Source organism: Aphelocoma coerulescens, chromosome 4, assembly GCF_041296385.1.
Source record: "Aphelocoma coerulescens isolate FSJ_1873_10779 chromosome 4, UR_Acoe_1.0, whole genome shotgun sequence".
Lineage (NCBI taxonomy): Eukaryota > Metazoa > Chordata > Aves > Passeriformes > Corvidae > Aphelocoma > Aphelocoma coerulescens.
Genome location: NC_091017.1, coordinates 78604926 through 78627357, shown reverse-complemented (window position 1 = coordinate 78627357; position 22432 = coordinate 78604926). Strand labels below are relative to the sequence as shown.

General features: G+C 54.0%; 1 protein-coding gene across 2 annotated transcripts in view; it reads left to right on the top strand.

The window, feature by feature from the left end:
- Window positions 1-22432, top strand: part of EXOC6B (exocyst complex component 6B) — a 267635-nt gene that overhangs the window by 141479 nt on the left and 103724 nt on the right. For both annotated transcript variants that reach the window (XM_069014854.1, XM_069014852.1), the window contains exons 9-17: window positions 9653-9736; window positions 9869-9915; window positions 11168-11288; window positions 13231-13302; window positions 13676-13773; window positions 14539-14644; window positions 15636-15745; window positions 20367-20478; window positions 22113-22247. In XM_069014854.1, coding sequence (XP_068870955.1) covers window positions 9653-9736; window positions 9869-9915; window positions 11168-11288; window positions 13231-13302; window positions 13676-13773; window positions 14539-14644; window positions 15636-15745; window positions 20367-20478; window positions 22113-22247 — 885 coding nt within the window. The remainder of the gene's footprint in view (window positions 1-9652; window positions 9737-9868; window positions 9916-11167; window positions 11289-13230; window positions 13303-13675; window positions 13774-14538; window positions 14645-15635; window positions 15746-20366; window positions 20479-22112; window positions 22248-22432) is intronic.

Here is a 22432-nt window from a genome sequence, read left to right as displayed (position 1 = left end):
ACTGCAGTGGGGCCTGTCCTTAAAAAGCCAGGAGAGCCTTTTCCCTGCTGTGCAGAGCAGCCAGATGGGAAGTGCAATATCCCGCTGCCCCTCATTACCGGGCCCTCGGAACGGCTCCCCCCGTCCCACATGTGACCATATTAAAGTGGCCTTTGCAGCGTTTCCCTCCATATAAAACTGTCTTCACTCCTGTGGCCCAGCAGTTAAAAGGGAACTCCAGCTGCAGGCAGGAGGCTGAAATTAAAGGCTTTGCCCTGGTCTAAATGGAAAATGGATATTGCTTTCCATATCCAGGGCTGGGAACAATGGGGCTGCGGCTCTGGGCCGGGGTAATGGCCTGGTTTGCTGGGAGGAAGGAGCAGAGAGGAGGGGTTGGGTGTCTGCCTCGGAGGAAGGGGGAAAAGGGGGAATCTCACCTATTTTTCCTCATGGTTAACTCTTCCATGGCCGGCGGGGAGCGGGAGAGGCTGTGCCAGGAGGCTGGGACGAGCAGTGGCTTCTGCCCCAGAGCCGAGGCAAAGCCTCCAGCACCTTCCCCCGGAGAGAATCGGGTTTGAAACAATTCCCCCGGAGAGAATCGGGTTTGAAACAATTCCCCCGGAGAGAATCGGGTTTGAAACAATTCCCCCAGAGAGAATCGGGTTTGAAACAATTCCCCCTGGAGAGAACTGGGTTTAAAACAGTTCCCTGATGTTTTGGTTGCCATGTGTTCCTTGTCCATGTGTTCCTTGTTGTCCGTGTGTTCCCTCTTGTCCCGAGCGGGCCTGGCCGGGAGCTCGGACTCAGTGGAGCTGGGGAGGGCGTTGAATTTGTTGGACCCAGATTTCAACCCTTTTTTTTTTCCCCTTGCTTTTGCTTTGTAAATTTTTGTTGCTTTCAAAGTTTGCTTTAAATTAATTTGCCAAGCCAAGGAGGGGAAAGAGGAAGGGAGAGCTGGATCTTCCATGGGCCTTTCCAGGTGGGGTTTCTGAGGCCCTGCCTGGTTCTTGGTTAGGGGTCATTTCATGGAATCATGGAATGATTCGGCTTAAAAGGGACCTTAGATCCCATCCCATTCCCACCCCATCCATGGGCAGGGACACCTCCCACTATCCCAGGCTGCTCCAAGCCCCAGTGTCCAGCCTGGCCTTGGGCACTTCCTGGGATGGGGACTCCACCACCTCTCCTGACCTCTGCAGATTCCTTTCCTTTGGGATCACCTTTGCCTGTGCTTCTTGGCCTCCTTCCTCTTCACCAGGTCTCAGTTAATTTATTTTTAAGTGCTTGACTCCGAGCCCGTTAAATCAGGAGGGGAACCATGCCCTGGTGCTGGATACAAGCCCTGAAGCACCTGAAAGGTGAAATTCCCTGTGAAGTTCGGGATTCAATCCCTGCAGAAGGAATGGATGGCTGTTCCTTTATCCGGGCCACAGGTCGGGGTCAGGGCTGGGTGGAGCGAGCCCAAACCCTGCCCGCTGGGAGGAGAGGCCTCTTCCAGCCACTCTCTCTTCCCCCCACGCAACTCCTGCTCCGCTTCATCTCCTTGTTTTCGGTATCGAGGGGGTGTTTACAGTCAACAAACAGGAGCCTCCTGTTTGATCCCAGCTCGGCAAAGCTTTCCCCGCCGAGCACCTGCGAGCATCCATGCGCTCCGTGAGATTTCTTGGGAATATTTACGTTTTCCAAGAGGAGCATCTGCTCACGAGTCGGACTCTTTGTGCCTCATTAGTGGCTACCGGGGCTCTCTTATCTGCATAGATCTCCGGGGCATGTCGGGATTATTTTCTGAGCTGCTTTTCTTGGCAGCTTCTTCCTCACTGGTGGGAAGCTCCTGGTGTTTGTTGAAGTGCTGGACAATCATCTCTCCCTAAAAATCCTGCCTGTTTCAGCTGATTTTGGGGTAAAAAAAAAACCAGTGATTTTTAAGGTTTTAAAGCTTCTGTGCTGCTTTTGGTGAGATCTGTCCTATCCAAGCTGCTGCTCTGAGCTGTTGAGCAACCAGGGTCGAGTTGGGGGTATTTCCATGAAATTCCAGGATTGTGAGAGGGGAGTAGAGGTGGGATCCAGTGGAATGGAGTGGATTTGGGGTGGATACGATGCTAAGAGTTGTTTGGCACTCACAGGCAAATTCAAATGAAGCCGTGAGCTGGGGCTGTCTCAGGCAGGTGAGGGTGGCACAGCCCAGGGCTCTGCTCACGACGTCAGGGAAGGAAATCCTGATTTTTGTTGGAACGAGACTGGAATCGCCTAAACTGTGACTAAAACCCCCCAGAAATCGGATTCTGACCTCAAATCTGGCCTTTCCTTCTCTGAGAACGTGGGAGAGGGTTGGTGATCAGGGCACCTGGCGCCCAGGCTGGGAGATGAGTGGTGTGGGGGATACGCAGAGGCTCTGGGAGCTCTGGCTGTAGAGGGTGTTCTCTGGGATGGGGCCACCTGGGTGGGAAGGGACCTCAGGAGGGCTCCAATCTCACCTCCTGCTTGGGGCTGGGAGGGCAGACCGAGTTTCTCAGGGCTTAGTCCACTCTGGCCTGGAAAGGTTGCAAGGATGGAGATTCGGGTCCACCTTTGGGAATTCTTTGTGCTGTTTCATGGAATCACGGGATATTCCGAGCTGGAAGGAACCCACAGGGGTCATGGAGTCCAGCTCTGAAGGGAATATGCAGGGATCAAACCCTGCTCTGACCACCTGAGCCAATCTCAGGGATATTGATTCTTCTCCTTGTGGGAAACCTTCCCGTCTGCCCAGAATTCCCATCTTTATGCACAGAGGAGCTCCCAAAGCAGTGGTCCCAGTTGGTGTCATTGCGAGGCGTTCAGGGTTTCTCCTGTTCCATGAGGGACGTTTGGAATTTGTCCTTTTGGATTCCTCCACGTTGGGCTGCTCCTCCAGCCTGCCCAGACCTCTCCAGCTGTTGGCCCTGCCTTGACTCTGTTGAGTTTTCACCCAGTTTGGGCGAAAATTCCCCAAAGTGGAGAGGCCTTGTCCAGTGCTCCTGCAGGTCTTTGGTGAAAACGTGGAGGGAGCAGGTCCCAGAATTCCTGTTCCTCAATCCCGCTGGTCGTGGGCCTCATGGAAAGCTTTACTGGTTGTCCCAGGCCAGGCTGGACACGGGCTGGGAGCAGCCTGGGACAGTGGGAGGTGTCCCTGCCATGGCAGGGCTGGCACTGGGTGGGATTTAAGGTCCCTCCCAACCCAAACCACTCTGTAATTCCATGATTTTAATGCTGTTACGTGAATAAATCCAGGTGGGTGCTGGGTTTAGGATTCTCCAAACATGGAATTAGAGCTGGATTTGTCCCTGATTATTTAAACCAGAGCTGCATGACGGGACTTTGCTGCTCTGTGAGTCAGGGGGTACAGAAACCTTCTCCAGTGGATGTAAAATTGGGCTGTTCTGGTGAATTTGGGCTGTTTCCATGGATTCTGTGGATTTATTTCCCTGGTGTGAATAGATCCATGGTAAACTGGCACGACCTGGGTTTTCCAAGGAGGAATCTTCCCAGCAGATCTCATAGCACACCCCCTTCCTTGCTGTCGCTGGGATGGAATTTTAATGGAAGAGCTCAGGAGATTCACTGATTTTTAGGGAATGATTAATGGTGTTCCAGATGGGGAAGGGTTTGGGATGGCTCAGGCACTAATACCTGCACGGGAATGCTGGGTTATGGCTATCCTGCGTTATCCAGGTGGGAAATACATGAAGTGCACAAGGTGAGGAGAAGCTGTGCTCCAAAGCATTGTCATCCAAACTCTGCAAGTCCCGTTTCCCTGGGCATTTTAATGATTCCCGGAGAATAAAACCGGGAGCACATTTTTCCCGCTGTAGTCCCAGCTCGGTTGGCTCTCAGCTCTGCGCTGCTCCCGAATCCCGAAACATTTTTGGGTTTGTTCAGCTGCTGTTTTTGCTTTCTTGTGATTATCCTCTGTTTTCCCTTCTGTGGTGTTCATCCCCGCTCGTAATTATCCCCCTCTCCCTGCCAACTCTGTGAACTCCGGGGCTAATTTGAGCAGGGAAGTTCTGCCCGGTAATTTTACAAATATGAGGTGTTATTGAGGGTTTTTCCTGGACCGGTGATTACAAGGAATGGGTACTTTGGGAGCTCAGCTTTGGATTCCTCTGCTCCCTCAGAGGGGTTGAGAGCTGGGTGAAACTGGAATTGAAACCGAGGGGATGAATGGAAAAGGAGCTGCTTCTCTGGCCAGCACCAGTGCTGGATTCCATGGAATCACTGAGGTTGGAAAAGCCCTCTAGGATCGGGTCCAGCTGTTCCAAGGCCACCACTGACCGTGTCCCCAAGTGCCACATCCACAGGGCTGTTCAGTCCCTCCAGGAATGGGGACTCCAAACCTCCCTGGGCAGTTCCAATGCTTGACCACCCTTTCCAGGAGGAATTTTCCCTGATATCCAACCTAAACCTTCCCAAGAGGTCGCTTCCTCTCGTTCTCTCACTTGGACTGTGAGAGAAGAGCAGCCCTAAAACACAAATCCTACCTGGAGTTTCAGCTGAGTAGCCTGGAAGACTCAGGGTCTTGAGGTTGGCTCTGGAAGCTTTTTGGTGTGGTTGATGTGTTCGTTTGGTTTTTTGCTTTTTTGGGTTTTTTTATCCAGAGGAAAACAGGATTCAGACATGGGATTCAGAGGAGTAATGGATTATCTGGAGACCTGAGCAGCTGAATAGTCCTAAATGGATCAAATGTGGGAAACTGGGTGGTCTGAGCTCCAACTGCCACGAAGAGGAAGAAATATTTTCCATTTTGAGGAGGATGTCATGTGGGAGCAATGAGAATATCTGGGGAGATGAGGGAGGATTGCACTTAAGAGAAAGGGATGGAACTGGGAGGATGAAAAATGGGAGCAGGGTCAAGAGAGGGGCTTTGGGAAGGACAAGTTTGGAGTCGGAGTCACCTCTTGTGAGAGAGTCCCTGATTCCTGGGGCAGCCAAAAACGGCTCGGGAAGGAAAACCCGGGGAGCAGTGCTGTGGGAGGGGATGGTTTTGGTCACGCTGGCAGGTCCCTGGGCCATAAATTTTCAGGAAACTGCTAAAATGTGAATAGGATTCTCTGATTTTCTTTTTTTTTTGGGAACGGTTTCAAAGGTCTTTGCTGTTCCTTCCCTTCTGCTGCAGTTCGAGCCGTTTGTTGGGTTGGAACGAGGAGGTGGCATCCAAAACCTTCCGAGGCTGAGGAGAATCCAGCCAAGGGTGGGAGTCAGGCTATGGTGAGGCCTTCCTGTGGCATCTCCAGCCCAGCTCAGATCCCTTCAGCTTCTCCTGCCTGTGGAAAACACAGTTTTCCTCTGGAAGTCATTCCAGAGTAATTTTAACTTCCAGAGATTGTGCTGAAGTTGGTCCAGGCGCTTCACCTTCCTCAAAGCCGTTGGTAAAACAGGGATGGAAACCTGGCTTGGGGTTTGTCCTCGTGGTGAAGGAGCTGAGTGATGGAGTTGGGAATTGTGGTTCCCGGGCTTCCCTCTTCCCTGAGCCCCAGGACCTGGGGAGCTCCCCCATCCTGTGGCGCTCCTGAGGAGCTGGTGGGAAAAACTCACCACAGGAATGGTGGGGAGCTGCTGGAGCAAATCCAGAGGAGGCCCCGGAGCTGCTGCAGGGCTGGAGCCCCTCTGCTCTGGAGGCAGGCTGGGAGAGCTGGGAATGTTCCCCTGGAGAAGGGAAGGAGCCAGGGAGAGCTGGGAGCCCCTTGCAGGGCCTAAAGGGGCTCCAGGAGAGCTGCAGAGGGACTGGGGCCAAGGGCTGGAGGGCCAGGAGGCAGGGAATGGCTTCCCAGTGGGAAAGGGGAGCTTGGGCTGGGATGTTGGGAAGGAATTGCTGCCTGGGAGGGTGGGGAGGGGCTGGGCTGGAATTGCCAGAGCAGCTGGGGCTGCCCCTGGATCCCTGGCAGTGCCCAAGGCCAGGCTGGACACTGGGGCTTGGATCCACCTGGGATAGTGGGAGGTGTCCCTGCCCATGGCAGGGATGGAATGAGATGATCTTTCAGGTCCTTTCCCACCCAAACCAGTCTGGAATTCTGTGGAACTGGGGAGGACACGGCCATGGTGGGACACTGGAAGTGCTGGAAGCACAACCAGGTGTGGGAAGGCTTCTTGTCCTTTCTTTCCTGAAGGAAGTTTGGGTGGGGTGGGGTGAGCAGGAGGATGAGGGAGTGATCCCAGCTCTGCCTGGACTTGGTGCGGTCTCAGCAGAAACCTTCAAAATCTGCTCTTAAGATTGGTTTGAGCCCTTCTGATGAGCTGCTCTTGGAGATTCCAATAAGTCCTCGAGGCCACCACAAAGCCTTGGGGAAATCACAGCTCCTGCAAGTTCAGTGATGAATTAATTAGTGACTCGTTAATTTCCAGGTGAGGCTGTGTAAAACCAGACGAGCTCTCTGGTGTGAGTGTCCAACCATGGCGCTGGTGGTGGTGGCGGCTCCACCTCGCTGTACTCCTGCCTTTGATGGTGCCACACGTTCATTTATTAAAGAAATGGTTAGAAAAACCCCTTCAGTTTTAAATTGGCCCCAGAAATTCAATTATTTAATTAATTCCCTCCAGCTTAATGAGTGGCTTCACTCCAAGGTGCCAGTGATGGCACTGGGGATGGGTTGATGAGGATGGAGATGATCGGGGGAGGTTGTGCTTCTTGTGAGGGTTTGGAGAGCTGAGGCCCAGCAGAATTGAATAAATCCCTTTAGTTTGGTCCCCTCAGTGGTGGGGTGGGAGCAGGACAATCCCTTTTCCCTTGGTTTTCCCGTGGTGGAGAGGAGATGGACAACACCAGGATCCTGAGGATCACCAACTTCAGCCCTTGGAGAGGGGCTCAGAGGGAGATCACAGCTCCCTGCTCGGAATTTATCATTTCATCACTCCATGTATCACTGTCACCTACTTTTATCTCTTGGCTTGATGAAAGCTGCAATAATCCTCCTCGGTCTGGGTGTCACCTGTAGATCCCTGATTTCTGCCTCGGGGTCCTTCCCTTCCCTGAGGGAAACAGCTTTGGGGAGCGCTGGGAAGAGCTGAGAGAGAAAAACGCTGGTTCACAGATTCTGCTTCTAAAATTTCTCATAAAATGTCAAGTTCCTCGTAGGTTCAGGATGATCCTGAACCTGATTACGGGGAAAAGCTGGGATTTATGATCCGGATTTGCCAGGGGGGCTGGATGTGCCTGGCACGGATCGGGAGCTGCTCCTCCTGAGCCCCGCTGATCTCAGCTGGGATGAAAAGCACAACTCGAGGACAAAATACACACTCTAAATCTCCACATTCCTTCACAGTGCACGTGCAGGCAGCAGGGAGGTTTTGGGGATGGATTTTAGCCCCTGAGGAGGTTTTGGGGATGGATTTTGGGCCCTGAAAAGGTTTGGGGATGGATTTAAGCCCTGAGAAGGTTTTTGGGATGGATTTTAGCCCCTGGGAATGTTTTGGGATGGATTTTGGCGCTGAGAAGATTTTGGGGATGGATTTTAGCTCCTGAGAAGGTTTTTTGGATGGATTTTAGCTCCTGAGAACGTTTTGGGGATGGATTTTAGCCCCTGAGAAGGTTTGGGGATGGATTTTAGCCCCTGAGAACGTTTGGGGATGGATTTTAGCCCCTGAGAAGCTTTTTGGATGGATTTTAGCCCCTGGGAAGGTTTTTTGGATGGATTTTAGCCCCTCAGGAGGTTTCAGGGATGGATTTTAGCCCCTGAGGAGTTTTTTTGGATGGATTTTAGCCACTGAGGAGGTTTTTTGGATTGATTTTAGCTCCTGAGAACGTTTTGGGGACGGATTTTAGGCCCTGTGGGAAGGGCAGATTTAGGTGGGAGAGCTCTGGGCGCATCCCCAGGATGCTGATTCCTGCTGGGGCCTGGAGCTGCACTTGGAGAGAGCAAGGAGCAAGTCAGGCTATGGCTCCTCACAAGCCCTCGGTAGCTGAGGGCATCCCGAGGCAGCCTGGTTGTGTAATGCCACAACAGCTGGAGAATCATTAAATTACCATCAGGTTTTGCTTTTAATGAGTTCATTTTCTGGAGGGGAGCAGGTTGACAGCTGGTGCCTCGCTCAGGTGATATTTGTTGCTGCATGTTGTTTGTTTTGTGAATTCTAAATGAGATGGAGTTTTGGTGTTTTGTTGTTTTTTTGGTTTTTTTTTTCCCCCCTCTCTCCCTTGGCTCCCAACAGTTCAAAGCAAGACGTTGTCCCTTCCCTGCAAATGTTTGTGATCCAATTTCAGACAGAAACAGGGCGGGTGTGGAGGAGGGAGGAACGGGCAGGGATAAAACATCCAGGCTTTGATGGCCCGGGGGCTGGGGCGGGGGGCAGATGCTGGAGCACTGCAGATCCTTGGATTTTGGGGATCTCAGGGCTTGGGATGCTGAGGTGCAGCCTGGTTGGGTACAAAAACCACCCCAGAGGGGCTGTTCAGAGCCCAGCCCGGGGGTGATGCCCATGGGAAGGAGCGTGGGGTTCAGCTGTTGGGTGGAAATCCTGTGGGCGCTCCGAGCCCCAGCCGAGCTGGAGCAGGGCGCTCTGGAGTTTGTTCCTCCCAGCTCTGCAGAGCGGTCCCTGGAGGGCTGCACCCACACAGACAGTCCTGCAGCTCACAGAACCCCACGGTGGGTTGGTTGGAGGGACCTTAAAGCCCATCCAGTGCCACCCCTGCCATGGGCAGGGACACCTTCAGCTATCCCAGGCTGTTCCAAGCCCCAGTGTCCAGCCTGGCCTTGGATTCCTTCCATTTGTGTGTTTGGTGTCCTTTGGCCCCCCTTGCTCTTTGCTGACGCCATCATTGGTTGTTTCACTGCCCCAGGATAATTAAATCCGATATTTGACCAAATTATGGTCCAGAAAGCAGCTGGACACATCCCTCTGTATCCCACACCTGCCCAGCGACACTGGGAACTGGGCATGGAACGTTCCTGGACCTCAGCAGTTGGGGTCGGACTCGGTGTTTTCAGAAAATCTCTTTATCCTCTGATACTTGAATGGAATTTTGGAGGAAAGTTCCACAGATGTGCTGGAGGAACACAGGGTTGGATATTAAGTGTGCCAGCTCTGGGGTGGCAGCAGGGCCAGGGCAGTGCCCGTCCCCTGGGCTGGCTCTGCTGGGGCACCTCCAGTGCTGGGGGCAGCTCTGGAGAGACCCTGAGGGGCTGGAGCTGTCCAGGGAAGGGAACGGAGCTGGGAAGGGGCTGGAGAATTCCTGAGGGAGCTGGGAAGGGGCTGGAGAATTCCTGAGGGAGCTGGGAAGGGCTGGAGAATTCCTGAGGGAGCTGGGAAGGGGCTCAGGCTGGAGCAAAGGAGGCTCAGGGGGGACCTTGTGGCTCTGCACAAGTCCCTGACAGGAGGGGGCAGCCGGGGGGGTCGGGCTCTGCTGGCAGGGAACAGGGACAGGAGGAGAGGGAATGGCCTCAGGCTGGGCCAGGGCAGGCTCAGGGTGGATATTGGGGAAATTCCTTCCTGGAAAGGGCTGTCCAGGCCTGGCAGGGGTGGAGTCCCCATCCCTGGAGGGGTTTAAAGCCCTGTGGATGTGGCACTGGGGACACGGGGCAGTGCTGGCCTGGGCAGGGCTGGGGATGGTTGGACTCCATGGTCTCAGAGGGCTTTTCCAACCTCAGCAATTCCATGATTTATATTGCAAGTGACCTCTTCATGCCCGTCCTACTGACTGGAACCACCCTTCCCTGTTTTCCAGGGTGCCCGGGAGACCTTTGAGAGCTACTACAGGAAGCAGAGGAGAAAACAAGCCCGGCTGGTGCTGCAGCCTCCCTCCAACATGGTCAGTGTGTCCTGCCCTTCCCAAGCTGGAATGTTGTCCCTGGGCTCCTGCTGCCCGTGGCTCATCCCTAAAGCCTCCCTTTGCCCTCGGCCACCTGGGTTTTAACCTCTGCTCCCTCTCTCTTTGTTGCAGCACGAAACTTTAGACGGCTACAGGAAGTATTTCAATCAAATTGTAGGGTAGGTGTTCCTTTTATACACGGCCCTGCTAAAAATGCGTGCCCTGGGTTGCCGAGGAGCGCGAAAAAAACGGGAGAGGAGGGAATGTTGATATTTTTGGTGGTCCTTGAAGCCAAAACAGGACCAAAAAAAGGTGGTTTGTGCTTTTTAAGTGTTGTAAAGTGGATTTTATCCGCTTTGCTGTGTCACTGGGGGCAGCGGGGAGGGACCTGCCAGCTCTTGTGGCAGCCAGGGAGTTTCTGGGAATTTGGGGATAAATGATCCCCGTGGATTATGTGCATCTACTTGCCCCACTAATGACATGAATGCCCCCTCTTGCCTTAATAATTCTGGAATATTGAGTAATTATTCTCTAATTATTTTCCTGGTGAAGGAGGTGATTCTCTGTTCCCCAGAGCTGGTTTTTGTCACGCTCAAATTGGACAAGAATCTTCCAAAACTGATCTCCGAGAGGAGAATTCCAAAGGCTTCTAATCCATAAAAATAGGATAGGATTTGTTGTTTCTTCAGCTAATAATGAGGATAATTTCAGTACCTAATTATGACCACCACAAATTCCATGTGTGCTGCTCCCCTCGTGCAGCTCCCTGCTCCTGGGCTGGATTTCCTTGGAAAACACACCTGGGAATTCGTGTGTTGCTGTTAAAATGTCCAATCTCACCCTCATTCCCTGAAGAACAGTTTCTTTTGGAGCAGCAGATTTGATAACTGGAGATTGGAGTGAATTGATTGTCTGGAAATGGCTGGGAGCACTTGGTGGAGCTGGGTGGGAGAGAGGATTTTCCCTGGAGTTCCAGCATTTTTCCCTGCAGTTACAGCATTTCTCCCTGTCCTTAAAACATTTTTCCCCGCGGTCAGAGCATTTTTCCCTGCAGATAAAGCATTTTTCCCTGCAGTCAGAGCGTTTTCCCTGCAGTTAGAGCTTTTTACCCACTTGTAATGGGATTGCTGCTGGCTGGAGCAGAGTTTAATCCGTGGTTCTTGTGGGAATAACGAGGTGGAGAACTCGGAGAGGGGGAATTCTGCCTTTATGTACACACAGGGTGGCACTGGGAGTGTTTTAATTCACTCCTCGAACCCAGTGCTGTTAAAAATGGGGGAATGAAGTGTTTGGTGCTGCCTGGATTTGACAGACCCCTCAAACCTGAGCAGGCCCGAGGCCCGCGGATGCGCGCGCGTCGCCTCAGGGGCTCGGGGATGCCTTTTGATCTCTCCAGTTGGAAGTTTTGATGCCATTTTCTGCCCGTTTCAGGTTTTTTGTGGTGGAGGATCACATCCTGCACACGACCCAGGGTCTGGTCAATCGGGCCTATATTGATGAGCTGTGGGAGATGGCCCTGTCCAAAACCATCGCGGCCCTGAGGACTCACTCTGTGAGTAAAAGCCTGGGAGAGCTCAGCTGTTGCTTGACTATCCTTGACATGCTGCAAAGCTGCCTTTTTATTTTTTTTTTTCCAGGATTCTTTGTTTTCCCTCTTTTCCAATGACCGTTGAAAAGAGCGACACAAAGACACACAGATAATTCTCTTTCTCTGGCTTTTTTTTTCCCTCTGGTTGACTGCATTTCCCCACCAAACTCAGTGTTTTGAAGAATAAAACAGTGGGTTTATGTTTTCATCATTATTTCATTGGTTGTTTTTGAGGAGCACCAGCAGAGGGGGTTGATTAATCCCAAAAAACTGGGGGGGGAAAAGCATCTTTGTGGCACCCCGAAGCATGACCTTGTTTGTTCAAGTTCAGGATCAGAGAGTCCCGGCGTGGTTTGGGTTGGGAAGGACCTTAAAGATCATCTTGATCCCTTAAATTTCATGGCTGTGAACGGGCTGAAAAATGGGCTGAAAAACCAAATCCAGGGAGGGAGAACCCCAGGAGAGAGCAAGGAGCACCCTGGGAAGGGGGTGAAAATATGGGAAGAGATGGACACGAACACCAGGCTTGGAGCATCCTGCTCCAGGGGAAGGGGGTGGAACCAGATGGGTTTTAAGGTCCTTTCCACCCCACACCATTCCGTGGCTCTTCCCTGGAGCTCCCTGGGCTGAGGGAGCCCAGAAGCTCCCCAGCATTCTCCATCCCCATCCAGGTGACTGGAAAGTTGCCTCCTTCCCCTTGAGCTCCTGTGCTAGCAGAGGGGATAAACACCAACCCCCCGCTGGGCTGCAAACCTGTGTTTGTTTTCGGTTCAAGTGGGATTTTCTCCGAGGTGGAAGCAGGAGGCTGAGCCAGGCCCAGCCGTGGGGTTTTTGGTGCTCCCAGCTTTGTTGCCACGCGGGTTGTTTCAAGTGGTGCCAAAATTAATGCACGGAGTGGCTGCCAGGGGAGGCTTTGTCGGTGATCACGAAACATTCCGTGATTTCCCAATGTTGTGGCCGTCGCCGCTGGCTCTGAGCGCTCCCAGATAAACCAGTGCCCTGCATCCCAAACTGGGATTTGAGGGAGGGTCTCACCTTGCTGAGGCTATTGCAATTCTTCCAAGGCAGACAAATTTATCCCTGGATTTTCTTCCTCGCCGCAGACAGGGACATCTTTAATCACTGCTGGTGCTTCAGGGCATTATCTTTCTTCCTGACTCTCCTTTTTGGACAGGGAGATGGAAAACGTGTGTCTCCCAGTCCTTCCTGCTGATTAATGGAGTCGTTCCTCCTGGAGTTTCCAGTGAGCTTTAAATCTGTGCTCTTTCAATCCCGCTCTCTTTCCAGCTTGGGATCACTGATTCTATATTTGGGCAGGCTCTGTCTCAAACTTTACATTTTTCAGCACCGGGAAGGTTTTGGCTGCTCCTGGCAAGCGTGGGAAGCCTGAGGGGGGACTGGGGTGGCTCTGGGGACACGGAGTTGTGTCTTTGAGGGTTTGGAGCAGGATAAATCCTTGTGCTGGAGCTGGAATCCAGCGTGTTTTCCCTCAGCCTGGGCCGTGGGTGCCGGGCTGAGATGCTTCATTACCATCAGACACAACACGGTAAATATTAAATGAGAGGCGCTGTCCCCGTCCCGCCGTGACGGCGCTGACGGGCTCCGTCTCCTCTCGCTGCCCAGCAGCTCCTGTGCAATCTTAGACACACTTCAGGTATCTCTGGAGCAGCCCAAAGCCTTCTCCAGCCTGGAGAGCAGCACTGGCAGCAGAGACACCCTTATCAGCCGGCCCTCCCTGCCCCGTGCGGCGCTCACGGCCTGGGGCATGAAGCTGCTGCTCCCTGAGCTGCTCCCCAGGCCTGGGCAGTTCTTATCAGTGCCCTGATAAGGCAGCAGGGCTCAGGGCAGGGGTTTGTGCTGTGCCACGCAGTTAAAGCCATGTTTTTGTCTCTGCCCTCCCCTCCAGTCCTACTGCTCTGACCCCAGCCTGGTGTTGGACCTGAAGAACCTCATTGTGCTCTTCGCCGACACGCTGCAGGTACGTGGGGCTCGGGGCTGTCCTCACCCAGCGCCGCTCCTGCTGCTCCCAGGCTGTCCATCGGTGCTTCAGTGCCTCAGGGGGGCTGCCTGTGCTGGCCCAGCTCCTTTCCTGGCATTTCTGGGCGTGGATCACCTGATGGACAGCCCGGCTTGGTCTGTGCAAGGACCGAGCCTTGGCCACCTCACCCGGCCCTTGGGCCTTTGATAGCTCTGGGTCCTTCTCCCTCATTAAATCACCCTAAACCCCTCCACCCACTCCAGGGGTGGTGCTGGAGGAGGATTTGCCCTCTGTTAAACACGGACCATAAGCCCCAGCTGCCCGTTGGTGGCTTCATTCCCTGAGGTTGCTGCGTTCCCTCCCGCTCCTGCAGGGCTACGGCTTCCCAGTGAACCAGCTGTTCGACATGCTGCTGGAGATCCAGGACCAGTACAGCGAGACCCTGCTGAAGAAATGGGCAGGAGTGTTCAGGTGAGAGGCTCGGAAAGAAACCCCTGGGACGCCCCTCACTGAGGAGTTTTGGCCCCTAAGTGGAATTTTTGGAGGGATTAATTAGAGAATTGTGGAATGGGTTGGGAAGGGAGCTTGAAGCAGTGCCACCCTTGCCATGGAGCTGCTGGAGAGAGCCCAGAGGAGGCCCCGGAGCTGCTGCAGGGCTGGAGCCCCTCTGCTCTGGATCAGGCTGGGAGAGCTGGGAATGTTCCCCTGGAGAAGGGAAGGAGCCAGGGAGAGCTGGGAGCCCCTTGCAGGGCCTAAAGGGGCTCCAGGAGAGCTGCAGAGGGACTGGGGCCAAGGGCTGGAGGGGCAGGAGGCAGGGAATGGCTTCCCAGTGGGAAAGGGGAGCTTGGGGTGGGATGTTGGGAAGGAATTGCTGGCTGGGAGGGTGGGGAGGGGCTGGGCTGGAATTGCCAGAGCAGCTGGGGCTGCCCCTGGATCCCTGGGAATGTCCAAGGCCAGGCTGGACACTGGGGCTTGGAGCAGCCTGGGATGGTGGGAGGTGTCCCTGCCCATGGATGGGGTGGGAATGGGATGATCCTAAAGCCCCTTCCATCCCAAACCATTCCAGGATTCTGTGCCCTCGCTCCATCCCCAAACTATGGCTGATTTAGGATATCCCTACCTGCTGCTGCAGGAATTTGGGATCACACCTTAGACTGGCACCAACCTCTGGGAATCTCCTGACCCAGCAGCAAAACTTTCCCCTCAGAGCTGTCTCCATAACGTTTCTTTTCCCAGGAATATCCTGGACTCAGATAACTACAGCCCCATCCCGGTGTCAAATGAAGAAGTTTATAAGAAAATCGTTGGACAGTTCCCATTCCAGGATGCTGAACTTGAAAAGGTAAAGCTTGGAAAGGGGAAAGTGGCCTGGCCTGGCCTGGCTGCTGGGGCAGGAGAACCTCACACCCTTTGTGGGCATTGAGAACTGCACATGAAAGGCTCTGAAAAACCCCAAATCAACTCCCCCCAACCCAAATAAAGAGTAAAAGAGAAAGGAAAACAGTGGGAAAGAACATTCCATGGGATGCATTTCTCCTGGTGTGGGTGAGGGACGTGTGACTTGTGTTCCTTCGGGGGGCTCTGTCACAGCTGAGCAGCCCTGGCAGCACACAGGTAGAAGTATCCACTTCCCTTGGCATTTTATTCCCATTTTATGGACCCTGGGATTGACCTTTATTGGTTTTAGTCTCGTATTTAGAGGAAAAAGAGCTCCAAAAAGTGGTGGATCTTGGCCTTTGCACGAGTGTGTGCTTGGAAAACCAAAGTGTGTCCAGATGTCCCCTAAATCCTAAATCCTGCCTGGCCTCATGCTCCACACCTGGCAGCCACCAAATCCACCCCTGGTGATCCCAGTCAAGGGTTCAGATTTCTGTGTCCTGCCCCGAAATTCAGTCCTGGGGTTCAGCTCCTCGCTGCTGCTCCCTGCACCTCCCAGCCTGGTGTGTGCTGGGGGTGGAAGCTGCAGCAATTTGGTGTTGGAAATTCTGTTTCCTCCTGGCTTTCGAGGCCATTGGGCAGCACCTGGGGGGGCTGAGCAGGAAAACGCCTCGTGCATGGTGGGGGAGGAATTCCAGGTGTTCCCAGTGAGGGAGGGGAAGGGAGTTGGGAGAGGGAAGGAGGGAATGAGGGTCCTGGTGTGCTGCAAATCTCCTTCCAGCCCCAAATCCCACACATGGCTCCAGGTGCCATTAGTGATTGTCTGCTCTTTCCCTTGGCTGAAGCGTGTGTATAACCCAGCATAAATCCCAGAATTCCTCTGCCTGCCTGGAACACACCGCTGGGAAGAGGGAAATACCTTCCCTCCCTCTGGAATTCTCTCCTGTGTTTTGCAGCAACCCTTCCCGAAGAAGTTCCCCTTCTCGGAGTTCGTGCCCAAGGTTTACAGCCAGATCAAGGAGTTCATCTACGCCTGCCTGAAGTTCTCTGAGGACCTGCACCTCAGGTGGGAGATGTTGTTTGCACTGATTTAAAATCTGGGTTCTCTTCCTCACCCTTTGGATGGACCCAGTCCAGGCTGGAAGTGGCCTTGGAGCAGTGGGATCTTGGCTGGCCAAGTCTTCTCCTGTAGGGGAAGATCCCAGGGTGCTTTGGGCTGGAAGGAACTTTCGGGATCATCTCGTTCCAACCCATCACACCTCCCACGATCCTGGGATGCTCCAAGCCTCCTCCAGCCTGGCCTTGGACACCTCCAGGGAATCCCACACTCCCAGGCCAGTCCCAGTTGTGTGAGAAGTGAGGGGCTGTTTCCTCCAAGGCGTTTCTGCATCATTATTTAATAAATAAATGAAGCCAGGTGTCTGCAGAAAGGTTGTGATGGCCACTGGTCACCAGGGCCTGCTGGAGCATCTCAGATTCCCCCTCGCTGTCCCCCAAGGAATGGGAATTCTGTGGCTCCATGAACTTGTTGTCAGGAGGACTCTGAGGGTTGGATTTTCGGTCACAAAGGAGTTTCGGCTGCCGGTTTCGTGCTTTTGTTTTTCTTGCTTCTTCGGGGAGTTTATACACAAATAATGTGTTGGGTTTTTTTTTTTAAAGCCTGTAAAATATTCCGTGTGTTTACCCTCCCTGCTCCATCCCGAGGTGCTTTGATGCTTGTTTCACCCGTGTGTACGTGTGTGAGGCTGGAAACCAACGGGGTCTGCCAGGAGCTGCCAGTTGGGGCTTTGGGTTTGCATCAGCAGCGTTTGCAGCTCAGGAGAGGTTTAAAAATGAAGGACAAGATTTTGGCTGGAAGGGTTCATCCTCCTTGCCTTCCCTGGTGTCTTGGTTTTTGAGACAAAACTTCAGGAGGAAACACTCCAGAATGAGCGTTCCTCCCCTTTTCCTCCGTCAGTGAGAAAAATGGGTCACAAGGAGTGAAAGTGGGAAAAAGAAACCAAACTGTTTATTAACACACCAACAAAACAGGGCAGAACAGGATTAAAAAACCCCTCAAAATACAGCAAATTCCTAGAGAGGGAACAGACACCCAGGCTCGGACCAGCCGGGGCCACCCCACAGGCTGCCCGGACCAGCGAGGAGGGAAGGGAGTCAGTGAGGCAAGGGAAGGGAAGAAAGAACAAGGAAAGAAACCCAACAGAACCTTTTCCCAGCTAGCTGGGACACAAAGGAAACCCAGACAGCAGCACGGTGCTCCCCTTGGGCTGAACCCTTCAACTGCCCCTCGGATCCCCGGGTCCATCCTAAAGGCACAGCCGGCCCTGGGCACTGAGCGGAGGGGGAGGGAATAAAGCGGCTTCATTGTGTCACCCCAAGGCACCTGGGCAAGCAAGAGGCTGGACTGGGGTGGGCGAGTTCCACCTCCTTGGGAGCTTCATGTCCTGGCTGTGACCTGACACTGGAGCTGCTGGAGGCAGGCTGGGAGAGCTGGGAATGTTCCCCTGGAGAAGGGAAGGAGCCAGGGAGAGCTGGGAGCCCCTTGCAGGGCCTAAAGGGGCTCCAGGAGAGCTGCAGAGGGACTGGGGCCAAGGGCTGGAGGGCCAGGAGGCAGGGAATGGCTTCCCAGTGGGAAAGGGGAGCTTGGGGTGGGATGTTGGGAAGGAATTGCTGGCTGGGAGGGTGGGGAGGGGCTGGGCTGGAATTGCCAGAGCAGCTGGGGCTGCCCCTGGATCCCTGGCAGTGCCCAAGGCCAGGCTGGACACTGGGGCTTGGAGCAGCCTGGGATGGTGGGAGGTGTCCCTGCCCATGGGATGGAGATGCTCTTTAAGATTCCCACCCAGCCCATTCCATGCTTGCCCCGTTGCTGCTGTGGAGCTGGGACAGTTGTGGGACCTCAGCACTGTTCTGGTTCGTGCCCCAGGCTCTCCAGGATTTTCCCTCTCTCCTTGGTGCCAGGGGTGCCGGTTTGAGGCTCTTTCCCTGTGGGTCCTGCCACAGCCCTTGTTGGTTTTTTGGGAGCTCAGGAGTTTCTCCCCCCACATCCCATCCCAGCCTGGCCCTGGTGGCAGCTTCTCCTCTCTGGTGGCTCCCTGGGCTCGTAACCCCGGGGTCACTGTGACCCCTCTCCAGAGCCGGCACCTCGCTCTGGTTTCGCATGGATGCTGCTGCCCCCAGCCCTCCCTGCGCAGCTCTGTGCCCTTCCCCATTGCCAGCATGATTGCCTTTGGCAGGCCAGGGAGGAGAAGTGTCCCCCTGGGTCCCTCCCGGGGCTCCCCCTGGACCCGTTATTAAAATTCCTTTCCACATTGGATTTTCCAGCCCTTTCGGAGCGGTGGGGGGAGGGGAGCCCCGCTCCGGCTCTTGCAGCCAAACATTTGGAATATTTCTCTGCAAACCCCTGTTGACACTTTCTTCATTTCACCCTGACAGCTTGAATTAGGTTTTATTAGGAAGCTTGGCTACAAAGCCGGCAGCAAGTTCCCTTTTCTCTTCCCTTTCTTTTTTTTCCTGGCCTTGTCATTTACGGAGCACCCCGGAGTGCCGGGGGTCAGCCCGTCAGTCACAGGGGCCTGGAGGTCACCGCAGCTGCCACGGGATCTGGGACAGGAGCTGTCATTATCCCAGACAGTTCCCTTCAAGCCTTTTCCTGCACAGCACAGCCCGTGGCAGAAAGTGCAGCTCCTATTTTATTATTTTATTTTTTTCCCCCCCCTAATTATTTTGTTAAAGCAGCTCCTTGTATTTGTTGGATGGGAGGGTTCTCCTTTATGTGGGAGTTATTTCACTTGAGGAAAGTTCGGAGCTCCGGGTGTGTTTGTAGGGCCTGGAATTTTTGTTGTTGGCTCTATTAATTGGGTTAGAGCGGGAAAACCTCCTTTATCTCCTCAGCACTTTTGTCTTTTTACAAGTTGAGTTCATCAGGTTGTCTTTCAAAGCATCCCCTTGCTTGTTCCTGTGGAATTTCCCAGTGGAAAGTAGGGAAGATCTCTGGGAAACCATGGGTGAGGGATGGGATGGATCAGCTCTAATCCACCAGGACTTGGGTTGGGTTTGGGTTGGGGTTTTCTGCAAACAAAGCCCCAGTCCTGGAGGAACTTGGGATACAAAGTGCAGGGACACCTCCCACTGTCCCAGGTGGATCCAAGCCCCAGTGTCCAGCCTGGCCTTGGGCACTGCCAGGGATCCAGGGGCAGCCCCAGCTGCTCTGGCAATTCCAGCCCAGCCCCTCCCCACCCTCCCAGCCAGCAATTCCTTCCCAAATCCCATCTAACCCATTCCTGCCCCCCACTTGCAGCATCCCAACACCCCCCACCTTTCTCCTGGGATAACTTCCAGGTTGGCTTTCGTTTCCCACGTCAATCCCTGGTTTGTGACGTGGCCCCTGTGTCAGGTGGAGCAGGAGAAGGAGCCAAAGGTCAGGGGCTCGATTTACCGGGAGCTTGAAGTTACTGACACTTCCCAGCCTTCCTGCTGGGAATTCCCTCTCCCACCTCTCACTGCAGGAGACAATTCCTGGTGCTGTCAGGGCTAATCCAGAGCCAAGCACAGATCCAAGGAGCCTCTGGCAGGGTGGGTTGGCAAAACCTCCTGGAGAAAGGAGAGGTGGCACCATGAGTGCCTTGGCGGGGCCGAACCCCCAAATTCCAGCGGTGCTGCCATTCCAGACCCCTGGGAAGGGGCAGGAATGGGGTGCAGGAGTTTCCAGTTTGATGTTCCAATGCTGGAGGCAGGCTGGGAGAGCTGGGAATGTTCCCCTGGAGAAGGGAAGGAGCCAGGGAGAGCTGGGAGCCCCTTGCAGGGCCTAAAGGGGCTCCAGGAGAGCTGCAGAGGGACTGGGGCCAAGGCATGGAGGGCCAGGAGGCAGGGAATGGCTTCCCAGTGGGAAAGGGGAGCTTGGGCTGGGATGTTGGGAAGGAATTGCTGGCTGGGAGGGTGGGGAGGGGCTGGGCTGGAATTGCCAGAGCAGCTGGGGCTGCCCCTGGATCCCTGGCAGTGCCCAAGGCCAGGCTGGACACTGGGGCTTGGATCCACCTGGGATAGTGGGAGGTGTCCCTGGAACTGGGTGGGATTTAAGGTCTCTTCCATCCCAAGCCATTCTGGGAGATGGGAGCTGTGCTGTGCTGAGGAGTCCCTGTGTGTGGAAATCCAGGGATCATTTGGGGCTGGAAATGCTTCCTCTAACCCCATTCCCTGTGACCTCATTCACTTCTGCAATTTTTTCAGCTTCCTTTTAAGATCCTTTCCAACCCAAACCATTCCGTGATTCTACAATTTTGTTTAAAAAGCCCAGAAAGGCCTGAGAGGGGAATTTTGGGGAATTTGATTTGGGATTTTCACCCACTGGAGATCTTTTCCCTTGTACTGAACACACAAATCCCCAGTGCTGTGTGTTGGGTTGTGCTGATGCTGTGGGAGGTTTCTCCTTGGGCTGCACCAGCCCCTCGTGCGTGGGAGGCTCAGGACTGTGGGACTTGCAAGTGTTAATCCACTTTTCCTTCTGAAACATGGATAAAAAGGCCTGAATTGGTGTATTTTGCTGTATACCAAATGTCAGCTCCTGTGATGGCTGCACAGATGCTCAGGGCTGAGGCAGAGGAGAGCTGGGTAGGAGGATGAGGAGAATTCCCGGTGATTTTCTTTCCATGGAGCACCTTGCAAATTTCTCCTTAAATTTTACTTTGCAGCTCCACAGAGGTCGATGACATGATCAGAAAATCCACAAATCTGCTGCTGACCCGGACCCTGAGCAACTGTTTACAGAATGTCATCAAGAGGAAAAATGTTGGACTCACAGAGGTGGGACCTGGCTTCCCTTGGGAATGGAGGGCCAGGAGGCAGGGAATGGCTTCCCAGTGGGAAAGGGGAGCTTGGGGTGGGATGTTGGGAAGGAATTGCTGGCTGGGAGGGTGGGGAGGGGCTGGGCTGGAATTGCCAGAGCAGCTGGGGCTGCCCCTGGATCCCTGGCAGTGCCCAAGGCCAGGCTGGACACTGGGGCTTGGATCCACCTGGGACAGTGGGAGGTGTCCCTGCCCATGGTGGAATAAATGAGTTTTAAGATCCCTTCCCACCCACAGCATTCCTGGACTGTGTGATTCCAGGGCAGGGTGGCAGGAGGGTCCTTGGGACTCCTTTAGAGGTGCTGGTTTGGAGCATTCCGTGAAATATTTGCTTGGAAAACAAGGGGCCTGCTCAGCGTTGTTGTACAAAGTGGGGAACTTCAGATTGGGGGGAAAAAAGGGGTTTTTTTGCTGTTGGTTGTGGATTTTGCCTTCTTCATTTTGGACAACATTATAAATCTGAATTAAACTCAGAGGACTTCAGGGAGCACCAGAGAAGATCCAAGTGGGAAATGTGAGGGAATGGGGGAGCAGTCCTCGTTTTCAGGTGGTGTTGGAGTGGTTTCAGCACATTGCTGCAGCACAAACCCTAATTTGGGGTTTCCTTTCCGTGGTCCATACTTTTTTTCTGTACAAAATCTAGTTTCTGATGATTTTAATCCCTTTAAAGCTACACCTGGTGCACAGGATAGGTGGGACCTCTGGGTGCTGCTATTAAACAAAGAGTTATTAATTGTTTAATTAATAATTACCGCCTTGGATCGTGTCAACCATGGCTTTCACCGCCCAACTTCTCATTTCTCCCACACATCCCACAGCTTCTCTGGACACCCCATTCCAGTTCCGCACCACCTTCCTGATGTCTCTTTTCCTTCCCAGTGCCCAGGCTGAACCTCCCAAAGTGTCCCCCTCCCCCTTGTGATGCCACCAGCAGCAGTTGGGTGCTGGGATCTTTGTGGTGTCACTTCAGGATTTCTGCCCCCGCACCTTCGCGATCGCTGATTAATCCAATCCCCTTCAGATTTGGGAGTGTTCCCAAATCCTCCCCGCACGGCAGGTGGCTCCAGACAGCCCCACCACGCTCCAGCAGTTCAATGACATCAACCCAGGGCGTTCTGCTGCCCCGGGGGGCTGGCAGGGATCTGCTCACCCCACACCTCCCAGCGCCAAACCTCGTGGTTCCTTTGTTCAGGGCCCGTGTGATGCTGCTCGGTGTCACTCAAGTTTGAGTTGTTTCGGGTTCAGTGGCAGCCAGGAGCCTCCTGACTGGTGCTGGCAGTTTTTTGGGGAGCCCCTGTTGTGTTTGAGCGGCGCTGACGGGAGCCCTGAGTGACGGCTCAATGTAGGAAAGTCCTTCCAAAAAAAAAAATCACCTTCCGTGGTATCAGTGGCTGTCATGGGAAACGCTTCCCCCCCAAATTATCTTGGATTTAGGTGTTGTTAAAGGAGGAGAGACTGGAGCCCGCAGCAAAGCTCGGGGTGTTTGCAGTGTCAGCTTTTCGTGCCAGGATTCCACGGAACTGGCATCCCTTCACCTGGCACGGCCCTGGCTTCGGCAGCACCGGCGCTGAAACCCTTCTTTGCCCTTCCCAGCTCGTGCAGATCATCATCAACACCACCCATCTGGAGAAGTCCTGCAAGTTCCTGGAGGAGTTCATCACCAACATCACCAACGTCCTTCCCGAAACCGTCCACACGACCAAGCTCTACGGGACCACCACCTTCAAGGTGAGCGGGGTTCCGCCCCCGGGAGGGGCCTGGCTGGGTGCTGGGAGGGATCTGCTGCAGGAGCCCTCGGAGGCAGCTGGGCTGAGCCCAAGGATAATTCTGGCCTATTTTGGGAAGGTTGCGCCATCGCTTTGGGTTTGTCCTTCGGAGCGTTGCTGCCGTCGAGATCGTGGGAGGCTTTCTCC